The 19082-nt window shown below is 40.2% G+C and overlaps 1 protein-coding gene across 2 annotated transcripts; it reads right to left on the bottom strand.

Annotated features, from left to right (window-relative positions):
- Positions 1 to 7396: 7396 nt before the first annotated feature.
- Positions 7397 to 18877, bottom strand: SUMO2 (small ubiquitin like modifier 2). 2 transcript variants are annotated; one of them, XM_070561507.1, is made up of 4 exons: positions 18524 to 18877; positions 16793 to 16924; positions 10971 to 11042; positions 7397 to 8057 (listed from the first exon to the last, which is right to left on the bottom strand). In XM_070561507.1, the coding sequence occupies exons 1-4, from the start codon at positions 18542 to 18544 to the stop codon at positions 7995 to 7997; spliced, it is 288 nt and encodes a 95-aa protein (XP_070417608.1). In that variant the 5' UTR covers positions 18545 to 18877; the 3' UTR covers positions 7397 to 7994. The 2 variants fall into 2 exon arrangements, with proteins under 2 accessions (XP_070417608.1, XP_070417607.1); XM_070561506.1 differs by lacking the exon at positions 10971 to 11042 and having other exon boundaries at positions 18524 to 18712.
- Positions 18878 to 19082: the final 205 nt, after the last annotated feature.

The following is a 19082-nucleotide window of genomic DNA, read 5'->3' as shown; positions in this document are numbered from 1 at the left end:
AAGCCTAGGTTCTGGTTCTGCTCCCTCCAAAGGAGAGACGTTTCTCGTTCATTTAGACGCTTGAGGCCAGTTTCCTCATCCGTAAGCACCTATTCTGAGTTGCTGTGAGGGTTAGAACGAGATGAGTGTAAGAATGTTGCACTTGGTAAACTAAAGCTTTCTATTAGAGGTGCCCCACCCTAGCTGCAAATCAAAATAACCTATGAACTTTTAAGGGTTACAAATGAATGCCAGGTTGCGTTGGGGATCTACTGAAGGGGAAGTTCTAAGGGAAGGGTCCAGTCACGGTCAGCTTTAAGTTGAACAGGTAATTCTCACAATATAGCTTGGGTTGAGGACCTCTGCTTCAAAGGTGAGGAAGGAATCAGTCCCCGAACTTTTAATCTAATCTGATTTATGAAGAAGGGTAAATTTATGTAAAACAGACATCTTAGTAAGACTGTCTTAGGCAGGCCTGTTTGGCATATTCATTGTATTTTAAAGTAAAAGTGACAGAAATGTCCAGAATAATAGCCCTCCTATTTACTTGCTCATGTACTGTTAACAGTTTTGACTAAAATCGCTGTACTCTACTTTCTACCGCAAGATGCAGCTTTGTGGTAAAAGAGACAGGATATGTAGCCCTGCTATAATAACGCTTTGCTCCAGATGACCAACTCAGTCAGAAATGGGATGTTAATAAAATTACGTTTTGTCCAAAAAATCAACACAGACCAGCATCAAAAGATGCAAACGGACGGGGCAAGGTGAACATGTGCTTTTAAAATCACAGAGGCCCATCATTATGATTTTATAATACATACCCAGGATCCTTTATCAATACAAAACATGTTCCAAATTCTTAGGTTAACCTAACCTCTAAAGAAATACAAGACAGACGAAATCTTATGACAAGGAAGGTGCGAACAGCCTTTCATGACCTATAGCAGTGTTTTTGAAACATCTATGAAGCAGAATCCAAATATATAAAATACAGTAACAATAGAGGCCCTGTGTTTGAACCCGGGCAGAGGATCCCAAATCCTGACCCTGTCTGTCTCCTCCTGTCCTTTTCTGGCCTTTCTCTCCACTCTGTTCTCCTCTCTGTACAATCCCAGGGTTCCACTAAGATTAAATTTTAAAACCACTACCCTATATTCATGTCTGTTTTCACCTGCTTTTTGTTTTGTTTTCTTTTTGAGGAAGATTAGCCCTGAGCTAACTGCTGCAAATCCTCCTCTTTTTGCTGAGGAAGACTAGGCCTGAGCTAACATCCATGCCCATCTTCCTCTACTTTATATGTGGGACGCCTTCCACAGCATGGCTTTTGCCAAGCGGTGCCATGTCCGCAGCCGGGATCCAAACCGGCGAACCCGGGACCGCCAAGAAGCGGAACACACACACTTAACCACTACACCACCCGACCAGCCCCTCACCTGCTTTCTAACTATAGTTCAGGGGAGGAGAATGAGCAGTCCCCCACATTCTGTGACTTTTCACGTCTTTACGCATTAAGTGGTCTTCAATTTCCCTTAGTCCCATCCTGCCGCTTCCCTACTATATTCAAAGTACTGGCCTTGCATTGAAAATTCAATTCAGAGAGCCTAGTAATCGGCTTTCCCAACAGGTTTTTGTAAACCCAACATTCCCGGAATTGCCTCAGAACACAATCTATTATTCTGAAGCAGGTACCAAGAAATCTTTACTATTTAAAAGATGTCAGAAAATGTTTAAAGCTGTAGTAGTTTTCCTTTAACATGGACAGGAATCCTGTTGGTTTTTAAATTTGTTGCTGAGTGTATGGAGAGTTTTATTCAAGAATGCAATGTAGGCTGGCCCCATGGTGTAGTGGTTAAGTCCGGCACCCTCTGCTTCGGCAGCCTGGGTTTGGATCCCAGGTTCGGACCTACACCACTTGTCAAGCCACGTTGTGGTGGCAACCCACATACAAACGGAGGAAGACGGGGACAGATATTAGCTCAGGGCTAATCTTCCTCAAGCAAAAAAAAGAGAAAGATTGGCAACAGATGTTAGCTCAGAGCGAATCTTCCTCACCAAAAAAACCCAAAAAACCCCACAATGTACAACTTACTCTGAATAATCTTCTGAAAGTTCTTCACCACTTGTGCCTACTATACTAAGGTAATACAATAGTCTGCCCTACTCCTTGGGGAATACATTTCAAGACCCCCAGTGGATGCCTGAAACCATGGATAGTACTGAACCCTATATATACTACGTTTTTTCCTATACATACATACCTATGATGAAGTTTAATTAATAAATTAGGCACAGTAAGAGATTAACAACAAGAACTAATAATAAAAGAGAATAGTAATATACTGGAGTAAAAGTTGTGTGAGGGGCCGGCCTGGTGGCAGAGCAGTTAAGTTCACGCTTTAGCAGCCCAGGGTTCGCCAGTTCAGATCCTGGGTGCAGACCTATGCAATGCTTAAGAAGCCATGCTGTGGCAGGCATCCCACATATAAAGAAGACGAGGATGGGCATGGATGTTAGCTCAGGGCCAATCTTCCTCAAAAAAAAAAAAAAAAAGTTACGCGAATGTAGTCTGTCTCTCAAAATATCTTATTGTACTGGACTCACCCTTCTTTTCATGATGATGTTAGACAGAATGCCTATGTGATGAGATGAAGTGAGGTGAACGATGGAGGCATTGTGACATAGCGTTAGACTACTATTGACCTTCTGATGATATGTTAGAAGGAAGATCATTAAGCCATGATGATGCCAATGGTTAGATGTTAGAAGCAGAAGATGGAGATGGCTGGGGTTCCAACAAAGGGATGATTCAAGTCCCGGGCTGGCTGGAGTAAGATTTCCTCATGCTACTCAGAATGGTGCTCCTTTTTAAAACGTATGAATTGTTTATTTCTGGAATTTTTCATTTAATATTTTTGGATTGTGGTTTACTGCAGGTAACTGAAACCATAGAAAGCAAAACCTCGAATAAGGGGGGGACTACTGCAACGAAATTTTAACCAAATACAAAAATATACACTAACATAGCATCTCTCAGCCCTCAAGCATCTGTTTTTGCCTTGAATGTTACCAGCTTTCCCATTACCAGGCAAAGTGTTCTGAATCCCCCATAATTTCAACCTGCCCCAATTTATTCCAGAATACGAGAGGAAAATGAGCAATCTGCATGGCCTCATTATTGGAGTTTACCGAGATTCTGCAATCAAGTTGGAATCAGTCTCTTGTATCAGTGTCTTTCACTGTAATCCAAGACACACGAGGTTGAACCATATGAAACGGCAGATAGCTATTTTTGACCTACAAGAATAGGAATTGCTTATGTTCAACCATAGTTTAATAGATACTCTTAATATTTTCTATTCCTTCCATTTCATTACTAAAAGAAAATGCTGGTCATATGCTTTTGAACTTGGTTAAGACACTGATTAATGAATGGCTCACTGACAAGTATTTCTTTTTTTTTTGAAGATTGGCACCTGAGCTAACATCTATTGCCAATCTTTTTTCTTCTCCTTCTTCTCCCCAAAGCCTCCTAGTACATAGTTGCATATTCTAGTTGTAGGTCCTTCTAGTTGTGCTATGTGGGACGCCACCTCAGCATGGCCTGATGAGCGGTGCCATGTCTGTGCCCAGGATCCAAACCAGTGAAACGCTGAGCCGCCGAAGCAGAGCATGCAAACTTAACCACTTGGCCCCAGGACCTGCCCCAACAAGTATTTCTAATAAGCATTACTTTTCAACCCCAATATCACAGGGTGCCCCTAAGTATATCACTTATGTGTGACTTAACCATACATATTTACACATACACTCTGCATCCATCACTCCTAAAGCCAAATTTAGTACGCATCTGTCCATTCTTTTCTTAGCTGTATCCTTACCAAAAAAAAAAAAAAAAAAGGGCAGAGAAATGCCACTGAGAGACAGCCAAAGGAGTTTATTTTCTCTTAAAACTCATTTGTCATTAAACAAACGAACCAACGGAGGGTCTCAAATATGGAAAATGGCTTTGTCAAGTTCTTGTGTGATCTTTAAGGTAAACAAAATGGTACATACACTCTAAGGTCTGACATGCCCCTCTCAAGTCCTTTTTAATCACTCTGAATTGTAGAAAGGGACAGTGTGATTCATATCTCCCCATTATTTCCTCCTCCTCTCAGACTAAGAGCTGAATAAGATTATGTGGTTGAAGTTTGTCCACTTTCCTCAACTCCACACTGCTATTTCTCTATTTAATAAACAAGCAAAAAACTCCCCTAACTCATCTGTCCTGCTCTCCTAGAAATGAATTTAGCCTCTTTTGCAAAAACTGGTGAAATAACATCAAAAAATTTAAAAGGATATTCCCAGAAAACCGTGTGAGAAAATTCCTCCCTTAATATTCCCAACTCTATAAGTTGTGGCAAAGTTAGCTACATAATACACCCTAAAAGTACGAATTGCAAAGAAAACAAATATTACATGACAACTTTTAGACTTTAAACTGTGTCACAAAGGCCACAAGGATGTAGGAAATCCCAAAATGATCTCATACATAGTCACATGTCACTGCTTACAGGGAACTAACACTCCACATTCCAAATAGATTATAAATTCCTAACCTGTGTACATACTCTATTCATGTTCCACTGTGAGGAACTCTTTTCATTAGCTAACCACTATCCAGACCAAAGTTTCATTATACAAAACACATATATTTCTTACTACATCCAGGGCTAACCCTCAAATCACCACCAGATAATGAGAATGCTGAAGCATCTTCTAGATGGGTCCTTTGGTTCTTAAAGTACTGGGGAATCATTAAAATCCTGAGGATTGTTTTTTCTTAAAGACTCATTAGGGCACAATTTAGTATTAAGCATTTATTAAAAAACCTAATGAGACAAAGATTGTATTAGTTTTTTAAATGAATAGAAAGTTCTTGGCCTGGCCTCCAGTTTCTCATTTACATTAAGTGCAAGCCAATCGGTAGAGATTACAGTATTCAGTTGAAGCCTCAGCATCCTACGGCGGAGCCCTTATTTCACACTGGAAATGACTTTTATTTAAAGAGTTCAGTTTGTGAGAGGCATTGTGCTAGGCAGCTAAAACATTATTACCTCATTCAGTCTTCACCATAAGGTGCTTAACTCTTAATTAAGAGTTGTGAGGATGCCTCCCAAAATTGCTTCTCAATTCCATATTGCTTTGAAAATACACTTCTGAGGGTAGGGCCCAGGCATTGGTATTTTTTAGAAGCTCACCAGGGTATTCTAATGCAAAACCACACTCCAGAACCACTATTAGTCACATTTGAAAGCAGGATCATCCTAACTCAAAAATAACCCTCAGCAGCACAGCTGGCCCTCTCCCTTCCACCCTAGCCCCCACAAAGACCTTGGAAAAACTTTCCCATAGGCCTCCCTCAAATCCTGGGATTCCACTGTCTGCTGCCCTCCTAGGGTCACACTCTCCCCATATAACTACATACTTGGACCCAAGCCTCCCATTTCTCCTCAAACTATGTTTACTCCTTCCCATCTTCCATTCAATATCATCTCCTTTAGGTAGAACGATATCAGATTAAAGTAATTCTCATGAAAACATGAAAAACAATGAACCAGTAACTTGACACTCGTATTTCTGAAAAGTTGCTAATACCTCTAGTTTTGGCCTCAAGTAGCTTGTATGAATATGATGGGTGCTTAAGAATAAAAATTCTCTCATATCCTATACAGAACTGTATTCACTTAGATACTACTTGCTACTTTTAGGATATAAACGTGGGGTATTAATGTGAGGGCAGACAGAAAGAGTTTAACTAAATTGTCGGAAAAGTTAACCAAAATGGCAGTATAACTCCCACCATTTGAATCTCCTCTCTCAAGCCAAAAAGGTTAAAATGCAAAAATCACTTTCAGTATTTTCAACAATTCAATTATTTTCAAAGTGTTTTTTAAAAAGTGCTCCATAAATTTTTCCATAGAATATTTGTCTTCTTGGTAGCAACTTTTGTGAAATAGGCTGAGAGCAACAATCAAGGAAAGTTCATTTAAGAACAGAAATAAGGTGAATCTTAAGTAGTTAATACGATGACCCAGCATTAATAAGCTACCCTTTACACACATTTCCCTCTGGCTTTTTAAATTCTACTGAAGTTTTTCTACTGTGAAAGAATTTAAAGTTTCTCTTCTCCCAACATGGCGAAAGCTCAGACATGACATTAGTTAGTAAATTCCTCTGATTAAATAAGAATCCAATTCAAGACTCCTTCTACAATGAAGTTCTCTGGTTTGAATTTTAATCCTAACTTTAATTTTTAGGACACCATGAAATTTCATGATTTAATAGTACCTAGAGCAAGTCAAGGAAAATGTACTTACCTGATCTAAGAATTCTTGGGGGCAGGCCTCCCAGTGTTTCCCAATATCAAGTGTAAAAAGAGGTTGGTAGCACTATGCATATAGGAAAATAAGTTCCAGATGATTCAAGATTAACTCACATACATACAGAGCCAAAAATGTATGAAATTCCTGCTGTCTCAAGCAGCTCATTCACTATAGAAATGGGAAATGTAGAAAAGACCATATTGCTAGATGTGGAGTGAATTAAGTGAGTCACAAGGCTTGATAGTACATGGAGACTTAATCCAAAAAGGCTGCACTGGTAGGCAGTAGGGGTGGGGATTCAGTTTCTTGAGACCCAATACTGGAGAACTCAGTGAAGTGGCATCAGGTAAACCTAACCTCTAGTCCCAGTTTTATAACCACCTAGCTATGTGACAAATAACAACCCTCTGGACATCAGCTTCCTCATTTCTAAAATAGGAGTTAGAATTAGGTAATCTTTGCGTACCTTTCCAGGGCTAATATTCTGTCTGTTCTATTGGTTATCTTCCCCTACACGCTTGAATTTAAAAACTGTAGTGCTTGCATATTTAAGGCTGTATGAATGGCTACTATGCTGATAAACATTTTCTGTCCCTCAACATCTTCAAATAAGGAACAAAATACTCTATTTTAGGTTAGGGAGTTTTTACTCATCAGACAAAGGGAAGGCTAAAATGGTTATAGTTGACCAGCAGAGTCAGCAAAATCAGAACTTCTTCCGAGCTGCATGTACTAACTCACTCTGCCTCAGGTAGTGGTTACAGAACCACAATGTTAGGAGTAAATCCACAACATTGTGACCCAATTTTTTTGCTAGTAAAATTGCATATTTAGAACTGCCTAAGCTTTTTGAACAAAGAAGCTAAAACATCCATTGCTAGTCATTTATATAACTTTGCTATCCTGTTTTTTAATCAGTCTGTCAGAAGTGCAAAGTAGCTTTATTTCTTTCTTGAAATGTTATTTCTAGCGGGCCTATTCATGTCATATTTTTTCCCCTAAGCTTCAACTTTCTATTTAATATTCCTCAAAATAAAGAAAACAGCTCATTTTAAACAAGAAGTTTATTTAAACAACAAGACGCTTGACTTGAAGGGAAAACTATCTAGGATTCATTTCTTTTAGAGTAATTTATCCCTACTTAAAGACAGATTGCCCTACATGTAACAGCTACGTACAAAAAAGTTATAAAATCGTCCTTGGTTTTACAATGATAAATGAAAAACATTAAAATTCTCCAATCGAACAAGGTATGCAAGGATTTTTATGCTGTTCTTTTTTTTTTGTTAAACAGTGAGAGCAAAATAACTTACTGGAATATAAAGATAAGAGCTGAATGAGCATGCCACTAATGGAGAAAGGGGGTATTTTCACAGAACCAGTATTTTTCCCTATCCCATCTCCATTTGATGTCAATTAAAACATACCATTGGCCATTTAGTTTAAAAAAAAAAATGCAATATGCTTGTGCACATACACCAGTTACTTTATGTACAATAAAGGAATGGGGAAGGGGAAAATGAAAGAATAGAGAAAACTATACTGTAGTAGTCAGGACGCGGTGGAACCAAATTGCGGTTTTCTAATTGAGAATGTCTTCTTGGTCTGGAGGAAGAGAGTTCTGGAGTAAAGTAGCAGGTTCCCTTTTTAATAGACACCTCCTGTCTGCTGCTGGAACACATCAATTGTATCTTCATCCTCCATTTCCAACTGGCATAAGAGGAAAAAACATTGAAGGCTACTGATTATTCAGCTCTTAAAATTTATAACTCATCAGAATTTTAAATATCCCGAAAAACTGCACAAGTTCCACCCAGTTCCAGTGTTCATTATTTAAATGTCCCATAGCTTAACATATCATTAGACATTGGTTTAAATAATTTTTGACTTGGTCCTCTTTTTTTATGAAGATTATAGAAAACAGCTTTTTAAGTTAAAAAGCTGAATATGTCCAGGAGTTAAATTACCTCACCTTTAATTATTGAAAATAAGAGTGATGTGTGTAAAGGATCTCACTGCAATGTTATTTAGATGAGGAAGACTGGAAATAACCTAAATATCAATCAATAGAAACCCAAAGAAATATGGTACACTGGTACATGAAATATCACGTAGCTGTTATTAAAGAATAAGTAGATTTACATGTACAGAAACAGAAATATCCCTAAGATACAGTATTTGGCTAAAAAAAAATTTTTCCTAACTAGGTATCAAAACGGCTCATAGTATGATTACATTTGTATTTTTAAAAGTTTGTGTGTGTGTGTGTGTAAATAACATGAATATATCCTTGCCCATGCACAAAACAAGGTCACTTCTATGCAGTAAGGAAAGGGATATGCGCAGAAGAGACTTGTTAAAAAAACTACTTTAAATTTTAAAACGCCACTCACACATTAAGTTTGCAAGGTTCACTACGCACACATATACATAAAACAACTATGGTGATTGTAGGAAGGTCTTGTCTTGGTACATATGGCAACATTGTAACGTAAACAAGCTTTACAGTTTATTATGCTGATCATTACCCTTAAAAATTCTTTCTAAAAACTTGATAATTTTGAAGATAAAACAGTAACCCTGGGCACCTAAAGACAAGAAAGGGAACTGGTTCTAATGTTTAAATATACAAAAGAAGGGCTAAGGCATGAAATATTAATGACCAAGTCTCAATTCCCTCTTTGTAAAATGGAATAGCATTCAGTTATGTGAATTAAATGAATACAAGAAACTACTTAACAGAATGATGGGCACATAATAACACTGCTATTAAAATTAGCTGCTAAGAAGTTCTAATTTATCACAATTCTGCTATTTAATATTGAGAGAAAAACTCTAAAATGAGTCAATTTCTTTCTAAAATAAATTCAATTCCAAATAATACAATGAGTTCAATTCCAAATTCAACTTGAAGATTTTATAATGCAGTTCTGCACAAATCCTCCTTACAGTTTAATATTTGCAGCTTGCACAGTAGACAAACCCCAGAACTTTTTTTGGTGGTAGGTGAGGGCTTCAAAAGACAGAACACACATTCTAGTCATCAGAGTTCAGCATAATGGGTTCTTTTTAGTCTTTAAAAACCATCAAAACATGTCTTCAACCTATTTACTGGAACGTTAAATTTTTTTTTTTTAAGGATTGGCACCTGAGCTAACAACTGTTGCCAATCTTTTTTTTTTTTTCCCCTGCTTTATCTCCCACCCCCCGCTGCCCGCCCCGTAAACAGTTGTATATCTTAGTTGCTGGTCCTTCTAGTTGTGGGATGTGGAACGCCGCCTCAACGTGGCCTGATGAGCGGTGCCATGTCCACGCCCAGGATCCGAACCCTGGGCCGCCGCAGCGGAGGCGCGAACTTAACCACTCAGCCACGGAGCTGGCCCCTGGAACGTTAAATTTTATAGTGAAAACTTTAGGCGCCTTCAAAGGGTAAAAGAGCTTTTTCTCTCATTCATCAAGAGAATTCAGCTCCTCCTTGTGGCTATATGGTGTAATTGCTTCTTAGAGACTCCCCAATGGAAATTTCTTCAAAATATTCTTCCCTCAAGTACAGGTCACATACATTTCAAATTTTTGAAGATTATCAACAAAACCACAATCTGGTTATGCTGCTTCACTCATATCATACTTATCACTTCCTAGTTTTTATGGAGTGATAAAACAAATTCAAAATACAATGGCTCCAATTTAAATTTGTTATCAAAATATTTTTTCCCAAAACTGGGAGTCTTAATAGAATTTGAGAGGGTAAAAGAAACAAAGACAAAGAGTTTCTGTCATAGAATACAGCCTAGCTGATTCCTTAAAAAGTGACAGAACAGGGCCAGGCTGGTGGCCCACTTCAGCGGCCCAGGGTTCACCAGTTCGGATCCCGGGTGCGGACCTACGTACTGATTATCAAGCCATGCTGTGGCAGGAATCCCACATATAAAATAGGGGAAGATGGGCATGGATGTTAGATCAAGGCCAATCTTCCTCAGCAAAAAGGACTGGTAGCAGATATTAGCTCAGGGCTAATCTTTCTCCAAAAAAAGAGGTGACAGAACTGAAATGATATGTAAAGAGATAAGGGATCAGACAGTGACATCTCTTGCAGAAAGGGTTTAGAAAGCCACCTGTTATCAAGAGCCCTCCCCATCAAACTAAGCTATCAAGAGACCTGCCGTTAGAGCCATTAGTTCCCTTTAGTTAACAAGGATAGGTAAAAGGGACTTCTGCACGAGAACCTAAAATGGTTAGGATCAACAGCCAACCAATCACCTGTGGGGAACCCCAAGTATGATCAAGAACCGCAGCAACAAAAACAAAAGGAAAACAACATTCTGAAGAAACAGGAGTTTTAATTATTTTCTCCAAATAATGCTGGTAATAGGAAAAAAATGGATTAAAGTAACTAAATGACCTATTAGTGTACTAAGTGATAACCAGCTATTTAAAAACCACTGGCATTTCCTGAATCTACTCCTATTTTTTTCTTTCTCTTCTCCTTTGGTCATATATTACATAGCTTTGAACTCTTGTAAAGAACTATATCCCAATGTCAAAGTTCACAAATGAATAAACAAAGCTGTTGAGAATATTACAAAAAACATTCATTTTTCTAGTTAGCAAGAGATTTTTTACCTGTGCAGGTGTGTCTGTTTCATTGATTGGCTGCCCGTCAAATCGGAATCTGATCTGCCTCATTGACAAACCCTGGACAAGAAAGTTCATAGGCACTAAGTATGCAAAGAAACAAGTAAGAACTAAAACCATATGCATATTTAGCCATGAATATATTAAGAGAGACCTAAATAAATGATCATCAATGTTAATATTTCTATGTGGGTAAAAAGATTTGGGGTGATTTTCACTTTCTTAAACTATTATGGATTTTCTTTGGAAAAAGAAAGGTCTTTTTTAAAACAGTATATTGCGTTTGAGACCAGTTACTCTAAGCTTGAATAGATCATACCTTGAGTTAAACAGAACATTTAAATGAGTTAGAAACATACTAAAAGAGGATTTAAAGTAACAGATGCACAAGCAACATTCTTCAATGCATGTTACAGAGCTCCCCAAAGGAAAAAAATAAATCACCCTTAATAATAATGAAAACTGGAAGTCACCTAAAAAGGGGTAATGATTAAAATAAAACCTTGCCTAAAAGCTACCTTACCTTCAGCTCTATCCAAATAGTTCCTACCACATTGGAAGAGTAACCTATGCCCCAACCCAGCACAATGCTAGGCACACCAAAGGCATTCGACAAGTTCTTATCCTTGAGCAGCCAGGGCATTTCCACCAGAACACAAGGCAATGACTGTCCTAAAACCATCCATAAGACCATAGTCCACACCCCAGAACTTCCTGGAACAGCCCAAAAGAAACACCTGCTTTTAAATTTCCTTCTTAGTACTTACCCAAACCTGCAATTATTTATTATCTGTCAACCTCTCACCAGAAAGTAAACTCTAGGAGGGACAGGAACCTAGACTGTCGTGGTTACACTGCACCCCTTCCACATAGTATGTACTAAGTACTGATGAAACAAAATAGACAAAAAGCAGTATCTACCTAACCATGTTTCATTTTCTTTATTTAAAAATAAACCTAAAGCTACTAAGTTGGGGAGAAGCTTTATTACAAAAAGGGAACTTTAAAATTATATTACTAGAGTTTAGTTTCAAGAAATTTTTATATGCATTTAAGGAGATAAATGAGCGTAAACATGCCCCTTCTCCAAACTGGATTCTCATGTTTTACTTATCAAGTATTACCTAGCTGACACAGGGGTGGGGAGAAGGGGAAAGCAGCAAAGCTGTTGGTAACTGCAGCCAAATGAAGACAGGACAGGAAAGTAAAGTATCTTTGGTATGTTGTGAATATGTTAACTTGAAAAATAGCGTTCTAGGAAGCATCTTACAAAACCCACTCCTGTGTCACGCTCAAATCACAAACTATAATTACTGTTACATAAATTCCTTGCTTCAACTGATAAAAGAAAAAATTAAACTGAATTCCTAGGAGTAAAAATATTGAAACAAAGTGCTCAATGAACACTTGTCTAACACCTTTATTCCCTTATTTAACAAGGATTCACTCAATCTGTCTTTAAAACTACTGTTAAGATGAAGATGTTGCTTTCCTGTTAAACTCTAGTCTTTGACACATGCCACTTTCAGACTAGCTCGTCTTGAGGAATACAAGCACTCTCCCACCAGGCAGGTGACATTGATGACCTTAATTCATTCCTCATGACGTTCAAATTTAATTTGCAATTACACAAAGCAACCAAGAACACAATGCCAAGCCATTAATTACTATATTTGCAAACATTCCATGGAAGACTCCTCGCTTCAACAAAATACTAAGCACCTTCTATGTGCAGGGTTCCTCCTTTACTACATCCACTGATATGGTCGTATGGTCTACGGTGTGGCCATTCAAAACAAGGGGAGGTGGGAGCAGGGAGGCAGAGCCATGACAACACAAGCGAATTGTATTCCTTCATTGCCACCTGTTTTTATGATTTTATAAATAAAAGAAAGCTCTTTTATTTATAGAGCATCAAAAGTCCAAAATTCAGGAAACTTGTTTTTAAGATTCCACAAACTATGTAAATTCAATGAATTTACATTAAATGAGCATTTGGGCTCGTCTTCTGTATAAATCTCATCGCTGAGCTTTAGAGTTGTATCTTGGAAGAGTTATATGAGGTTACTTCTTTAGGTCCCCGTTTCATTTCACAAAAATGAATTGGACTAAACCTATGAATCTGTGCTCTCTGAAACCGCCTGATACTCCATGAAATAATCTGTTAGGGTACATCCACATTAGAACGGATATGTTCTCAGTTAGCTGAAAGCTACGTGGCTGATATAAAGTGGGCACACTCAAATTCTACACATGAATGAAAAACTTATTTACAAACCAACCTCTGGAGTTATTAGTATGAATGTCCTCTATCATTTTACAAGCATTTATTGAGCATGTTCTATATGCCAGGTACTGGTCCAGGCTCTAGAGAAACTGAACCAAAATGCCCTATGCTCATGGAATTCACATTGCAGTGGATAAATACAGCCAGCGATCAATGCAAAAAAACAGACAAAAGTGAAGGGATTCAGTGATGGGAACAGGGGCACTTTGAGTTATTCAAAGAAGTCTCTGAGGTAGTAACTGAGAAGAGTGGAATAAAATGGTTGAGGGCTCAGCACTATCCAAGAGAAACATGTGAGCCACATACATAATTCTGAATTTTCTAGTTGCCACATTAAAAAGTTAAAAATAGGTAAAATTTGGGGCCGGCCCTGTGGCCAAGTGGTTAAGTTCGCGCACTCCGCTTCGGCGGCCCAGGGTTTCACCAGTTCAAATCCTGGGCGCAGACATGGCACCACTCATCAGGCCATGCTGAGGCGGCGTCCCACATGCCACAACCAGAAGGACCCACGACTAAAAATGCACAACTATGTACCGGGGGGCTTTGGGGAGAAAAAGGAAAAATAAAATCTTTAAAAAAAAAATAGGTAAAATTTTATTAAGATGTTTTAACACATTAAAAATACTATCATTTTGGGGCTGGCCCCATGGCATAGTGCTTAAGTTCAGTGCATTCTGCTTCAGCAGCCAGGTTCAGGGGTTTGGATCCCCAGCATAGACCTATACCACTCATCAGCCTTGCTGTGGCAGTGACCCACAGAGAAAGTAGAGGAAGACTGGCACAGATACTAGGTCAGGGCTAATCTTCCTCAAGCAAAAAAAACCCAAAAAACACCCCTATCATTTCAACATGTAATCAACATTCAACATGAGATATTTTATTTTTCATAGTTTTCAAAACCTGGCATATATTTTACACTTTACAGCACATCATAATTTGGACTATCCACATTTCAAGTGGTAAACAGTCACACGTGGCTTACGGTTACTGTTTTGGACCGCACAGGTTTAGGGAGAAAACACAATTTGCTGATGGATTTTATATGTTATGAAGCACCATCAAGGATGACCCCAAGGTTATGACCTCACTAGATGTAGGATGGTGGTTTACCGAGTGGGAACACCAGAGAAAAAGGTAACTAGTACAATCAACAACTCTCTTTTGCATGTTCAGTTTGAGATGTCTATTAGACATCCACTTCAAACTCCTCCAGAGATAGGATGCCAAGTGAGTTGACTAGAAAGTTAACTATGGGCAGTTAATCTTGATAGGAAATCCTTCGTTAAGAATTGTCAAATGCCAAAAAAAAAAATAGCTATGCAAACTAATTGGATAAATACTCTAGTCTTTTGATAGCCCGTACCTATGCTTTAAAAGCAGGGAATCAGCCCAATTAGGTGATACCTCAACTCCCTCTTCCTTAGAATGAAAGAAACCATTTGAAAAGTAAACAGGAATCTTTTACACTCAAATTCTGATGTTACTCCCAATTTAAGAGGAAAATAGGGATAAATCTCTTTCCAAATTCTTCCTGGATCCTATCTTCAAATCATATCTGCCTTCCAACAGATATGCAGATTTATATTTTTTATGGATTTCCAATGCTTCTTTTCCTTCTAGTGTAAATTAAGAGCGGCCCCAACAAGCTTAGTCAAATATAATCGCAATCTTAAGCCTAATAATTGAAAAAAATTCAAGGAAAATTTTCTTTACACTGGGTAATACATTAAATTTATTTTAACAGCAGGAAAAGTCAAAAAACTTCTTTGGGGCACCTACAAGAAATATGGGAAGTCTCAAATATGACCATTTTAGGTTGGATAGAGAGTATCAATAAATATGTATAGCAAATGTTAACGGTTAAATCTAGCTGATGGCCACATTCAGTGTAAAGTTCTTTCAACTCTGCTCTACATTTGCAAAGTTTTCATAAGTGTTGAAAAATACGATCATTTAAAGCTAACATTTAGTAGTAATTAGAGAAAGGTTAAGCAAGATATGCAGAGAATTTTGTTGAAAACCATCAAGTGTAAGCATGAATTTCTACTTTGTATAAGGTTTTGCTACATAAAACTGCTACAAAATGATTACCCTTTAAAATGCCCCTGTAACCTGAAGGGGCACTAGTGTTCAAATACGGAAGGTGCCAGTGCAAAAATTCTTTGGCACAATGAGTACAAACTTACTAACTGTTAAGAGGATCTCACCAAAATTCTTCAAGGAGTATACTGAAAATCTCATCTTTCTAAGGAAGTATAAGAAAGTTTATGAATGAAGATAAAGAATTACAAGTGTTCTCTTATTACGTTATAAATAAATTGGGAATAAAATAAAGCTTCAAACTCAAAAAGAAGTTTCTATCTTCAGTTTCTTTCAAATGCCCTTAGGTCTCACTGAGGAAGCCCAGGTATCAACTCAAACTCAATTTCCTAACTTCTACAGGGTTAATCCTTACGCTATTTTGAGCCTATTTTTAGGACAGTATGAAATGTAGAGAATTGTTTTGGTCTAAAAGAATGATTTTCCCAACTTTTATATATTATATATTCAGAGCTGAACAAGAAAAATACTCCGCAAGGTTATTATTGGATTAACACATCTAGGGCCCAGCCTTTTTGTTATACTTGCAAAAGTCATCTTTAAAGTTGCCTTTGTATTGTTACAGACTCAATATCACAGAAAGCTTCTTTGTTTTAAAGCTTGCATTTACCTCCCAGCATCTGTTCACTTCTACTTCCTCTTCTTGATGTCCATTTACTATTTTCTGAGTAAAATGCAAATGTCCCCACAATATAGGAATGTTTATGCTTGGGCAGGAGGTTAAATTTCTTATCTCTACTAATAGTGTAAGAAGAAAATACTAAAATTTTACATGCTTCAAGAAAACTGCAGTGTCCTTAAACTCATTTTATTTGCAAACTGTTTAAAATACTCAAAATAAATTGTTTCGACACAAGACAAATTTTAAATGGATTAAAAAAAGAGCCTGACAAGAAATTTTACCAGGTTCATTCCTATTTTCTTATAAAAATAAAATTATATCCCCTAGGGAACAAACCACATGCTCTGAAAATAACTGATGCATTTCTGGCGCTGGACTAGAATCATATGTATTAATCAAATCATCCTAAGGATTTTCATGAAGAATCAACATACCAAGTGTATAATAAAACTGACAAGTATATAAATGCATATTCGTTCTACCAGATAGTCTATTGTAATATCATGCTAGTCTAGTTTCTATTCCCAAGAAAATAAAGTTTGCTTTTTTAAAATAAGCTTTTTTTCCTTTTCTTCTTGTCCCCGAAGCCCCCCAGGACATAGTGGTATATTCTAGTTGTAGGTCCTTCTAGTTCTACTATGTGGGATGCCGCCTCAGCATGGCTTGATGAGCAGTGCTGGGTCTGCCCAGGATCAGAACCCCAGGCCAGTGAAGCGGAGCACCCGAACTTAACCATTCAGCCACGGGGCCAGCCCCTTAAATAAGTTTTATTCAGTGGAAGTGCACATGTCAGTTCCTCACCTGTCGTTCACAATAGGCTTTCATTAGTTTACTAAGTGGTGTATGCCTCTTAATCTTAAACTGCACCACAGAACCATCCTGCCCCGCCACCTTCAAATTAATATGATCGTTGTTCTCAGTCTTGACTCCTTCCTGTTGAAAGAAAAATAAAAGTATAATTTGAAAAACGTGAAAACCAAACTCCTTTTAAAGCAGTAGCAGCCTAAGTCGCTTCAGAAATCAACAGGTTTCTCATTCTGTATGATAAATGAGCAAACAGCTGTTTTCAGGCGCTGAAATCAATCTGAAAGAGAATTCCTGGAGCAACAATATTAAATAACTGTCACAAAAACAGAAAAGCAGCTCACATGCAATACTATCCGTGGCAACAATTGATTTTTAAAGAAGAGTCCCACTTAATTCACTGCAATGCTCTCTTGACTCTGAATTTTCTCAACTGGCATATTTTATATCACTCTCAAAATATATCTTTCCTCTAAAAAGATTAAAAATAAGTGTCTTTTCCCTTTCAAAGTGCTCTAAGTACAGACTGCAAGGAAAAAAACCTAGAGCTTGCAATTCAATACTCATTACAATTCTCTTAAAAAGTTACCAAACTCAGTTTAATAACTTAAATCCCTAACTACATTAAAAAAATCTAATCGAGGAATATCCTTTGATTCTCTCTGAAGCAGCGGTAATAACTGAAACCACTATTAACGTTCGCCTCTACCACGAGCAGCTTCATTTTTGTTTATTTTTAGTTAAGAACTCCTATTCTCCCCTCCCCTTTGTTGTCATGGGTCAAATGCAGTTTTATTCCAAATCTTCCTTGTAGATTTCGACCCAATCTGAAGTTCGCCAGAATCAAGCGTGCAAGGAATTCTGCAGCCCCTAAATCACTTCCGAAGAGAAGGGAGGGGGTGTCACAAAACAAACGTAAAGAAAGTCCCGCGTGCCAGGAAGAAGTGTGTGCCCTCGTCCTCCCGGGAACAGCCTCCCGGTGCCTCCAAACCCGCCTTGAAAAGTTAAGCCCCACAAAGTCTCTGCTCGTACACATGCCTCCAACTTCTCGAAACCGCATGGTCCCCGCAGCTTGGAGGTTCCTTGGCACCCAGGGAGAAGCCCCTGCCCCTGCCCCCTGGGGACCCTGAGGCCACCAAAATGGGGAGTACTCCCCGGGAACCCCCCAGACCCCGGCCTCAAGACGGCCCGTCAGGCATCCGGTTTCCAGCCCATCCGCAGCCCATTGATTCGCCCGAGCCCTCAGCAGGCCAGGGCGGCCGGGACAGGGGTCCCCAGACGCCCGAGACCCCCACCCCCGAGGGGGAAGCCCCGCGCGGAGGAACTCCCCGCTGCCGCGGAGGCGGCAACACCCACCGTGGGGTCCGCGGAGGGTGGGGACACCGCGCGCCCTAACGCCCCTCCTCACGCGCGCCCGGCCGGCCAGGCCCGAGGAGTCCCGCTCGCGGCCGGTGGGCCCGCGGGCGTCCGCGATCCGCCCGCCCAACTCGCGCCCGGCGCGCACTCTGAGGCGGCCGGGGGCGGGGGAGGGCGGCGGGGCCTCCTCCGGCGCGGGAGGGAGGAAGAGGGGAGGGAGGAAAATGGCGCGGAGCGCCGGGCCTGAGCCGCGGCCGGCCCCGCGGGGGGCCCGGGAAGGCGCGGGGAGCCCGCGGCGGGCTCGGGCCGGACCCCAGCCCGCGCCGTGACCCCGGCCGCGCGGCGAGGCGAGGAGGCCGGCGCCGAGCTCACCTTGGGCTTTTCGTCGGCCATGGCGAACGCCGGAGTCTCCTCAGCTGCCGCTTCACAAAAGAGGTACCAGGTCCGCACCGAACGAGCACACAAGCAGCACCAGGAGCGGCAGAAGAAGGAGGCGGCAGCGGTGGAGGAGGGAGAGGGCGCGCGCACGTCGTGCGCTCCCTCCCCCCACCCTGCGTGCGCGAGCACGAGCCTCCGGGGCTCCTCATTGGCTGCCGCCTCGCGGGAGCGCGCAACGCTTACATAACCACCCCCAGCCCCCGCCCCGTGCCGCCTTGGCCTGGGCCCGGCGCCCGCCAGGCCGGCGGGAAGAGCCGCGGACACGCGCACCCGGCCCGCGCGGGGGCGCGCCTGGCTCTGGGCGGGGCTGTATTGTCCTCCTTCTGTGGTGGAGCTTAATCAAAATGGCTTCCAGCTGGTCCTCGGTGGGGAAGAGGAGACTTGAGGCCTAGACGTGAGACACAGGCGAGGGAAGGCAGACTGACTAGACGAGGAACAGGGAGCCTAAATCAAAGCCCCAGCATAAGGTTTTGGAGAAAACCCTCTTGTTCGG

Source organism: Equus przewalskii, chromosome 10 (genome assembly GCF_037783145.1).
Source record: "Equus przewalskii isolate Varuska chromosome 10, EquPr2, whole genome shotgun sequence".
NCBI lineage: Eukaryota > Metazoa > Chordata > Mammalia > Perissodactyla > Equidae > Equus > Equus przewalskii.
Note: the sequence above shows the minus strand (reverse complement) of the source record. Positions and strands in the feature narration are given on the sequence as shown.

Coding starts and splice junctions, on each gene's coding strand:
- SUMO2 (XM_070561507.1), bottom strand. CDS start 18,544: ATGGCCGACGAAAAGCCCAAG. Junction 16,925..18,523: donor TGGCCGACGAAAAGCCCAAG/GTGAGCTCGGCG, acceptor TTCTTTCAACAG/GAAGGAGTCAAGACTGAGAA. Junction 11,043..16,792: donor AAGCCTATTGTGAACGACAG/GTGAGGAACTGA, acceptor TTTCTTGTCCAG/GGTTTGTCAATGAGGCAGAT.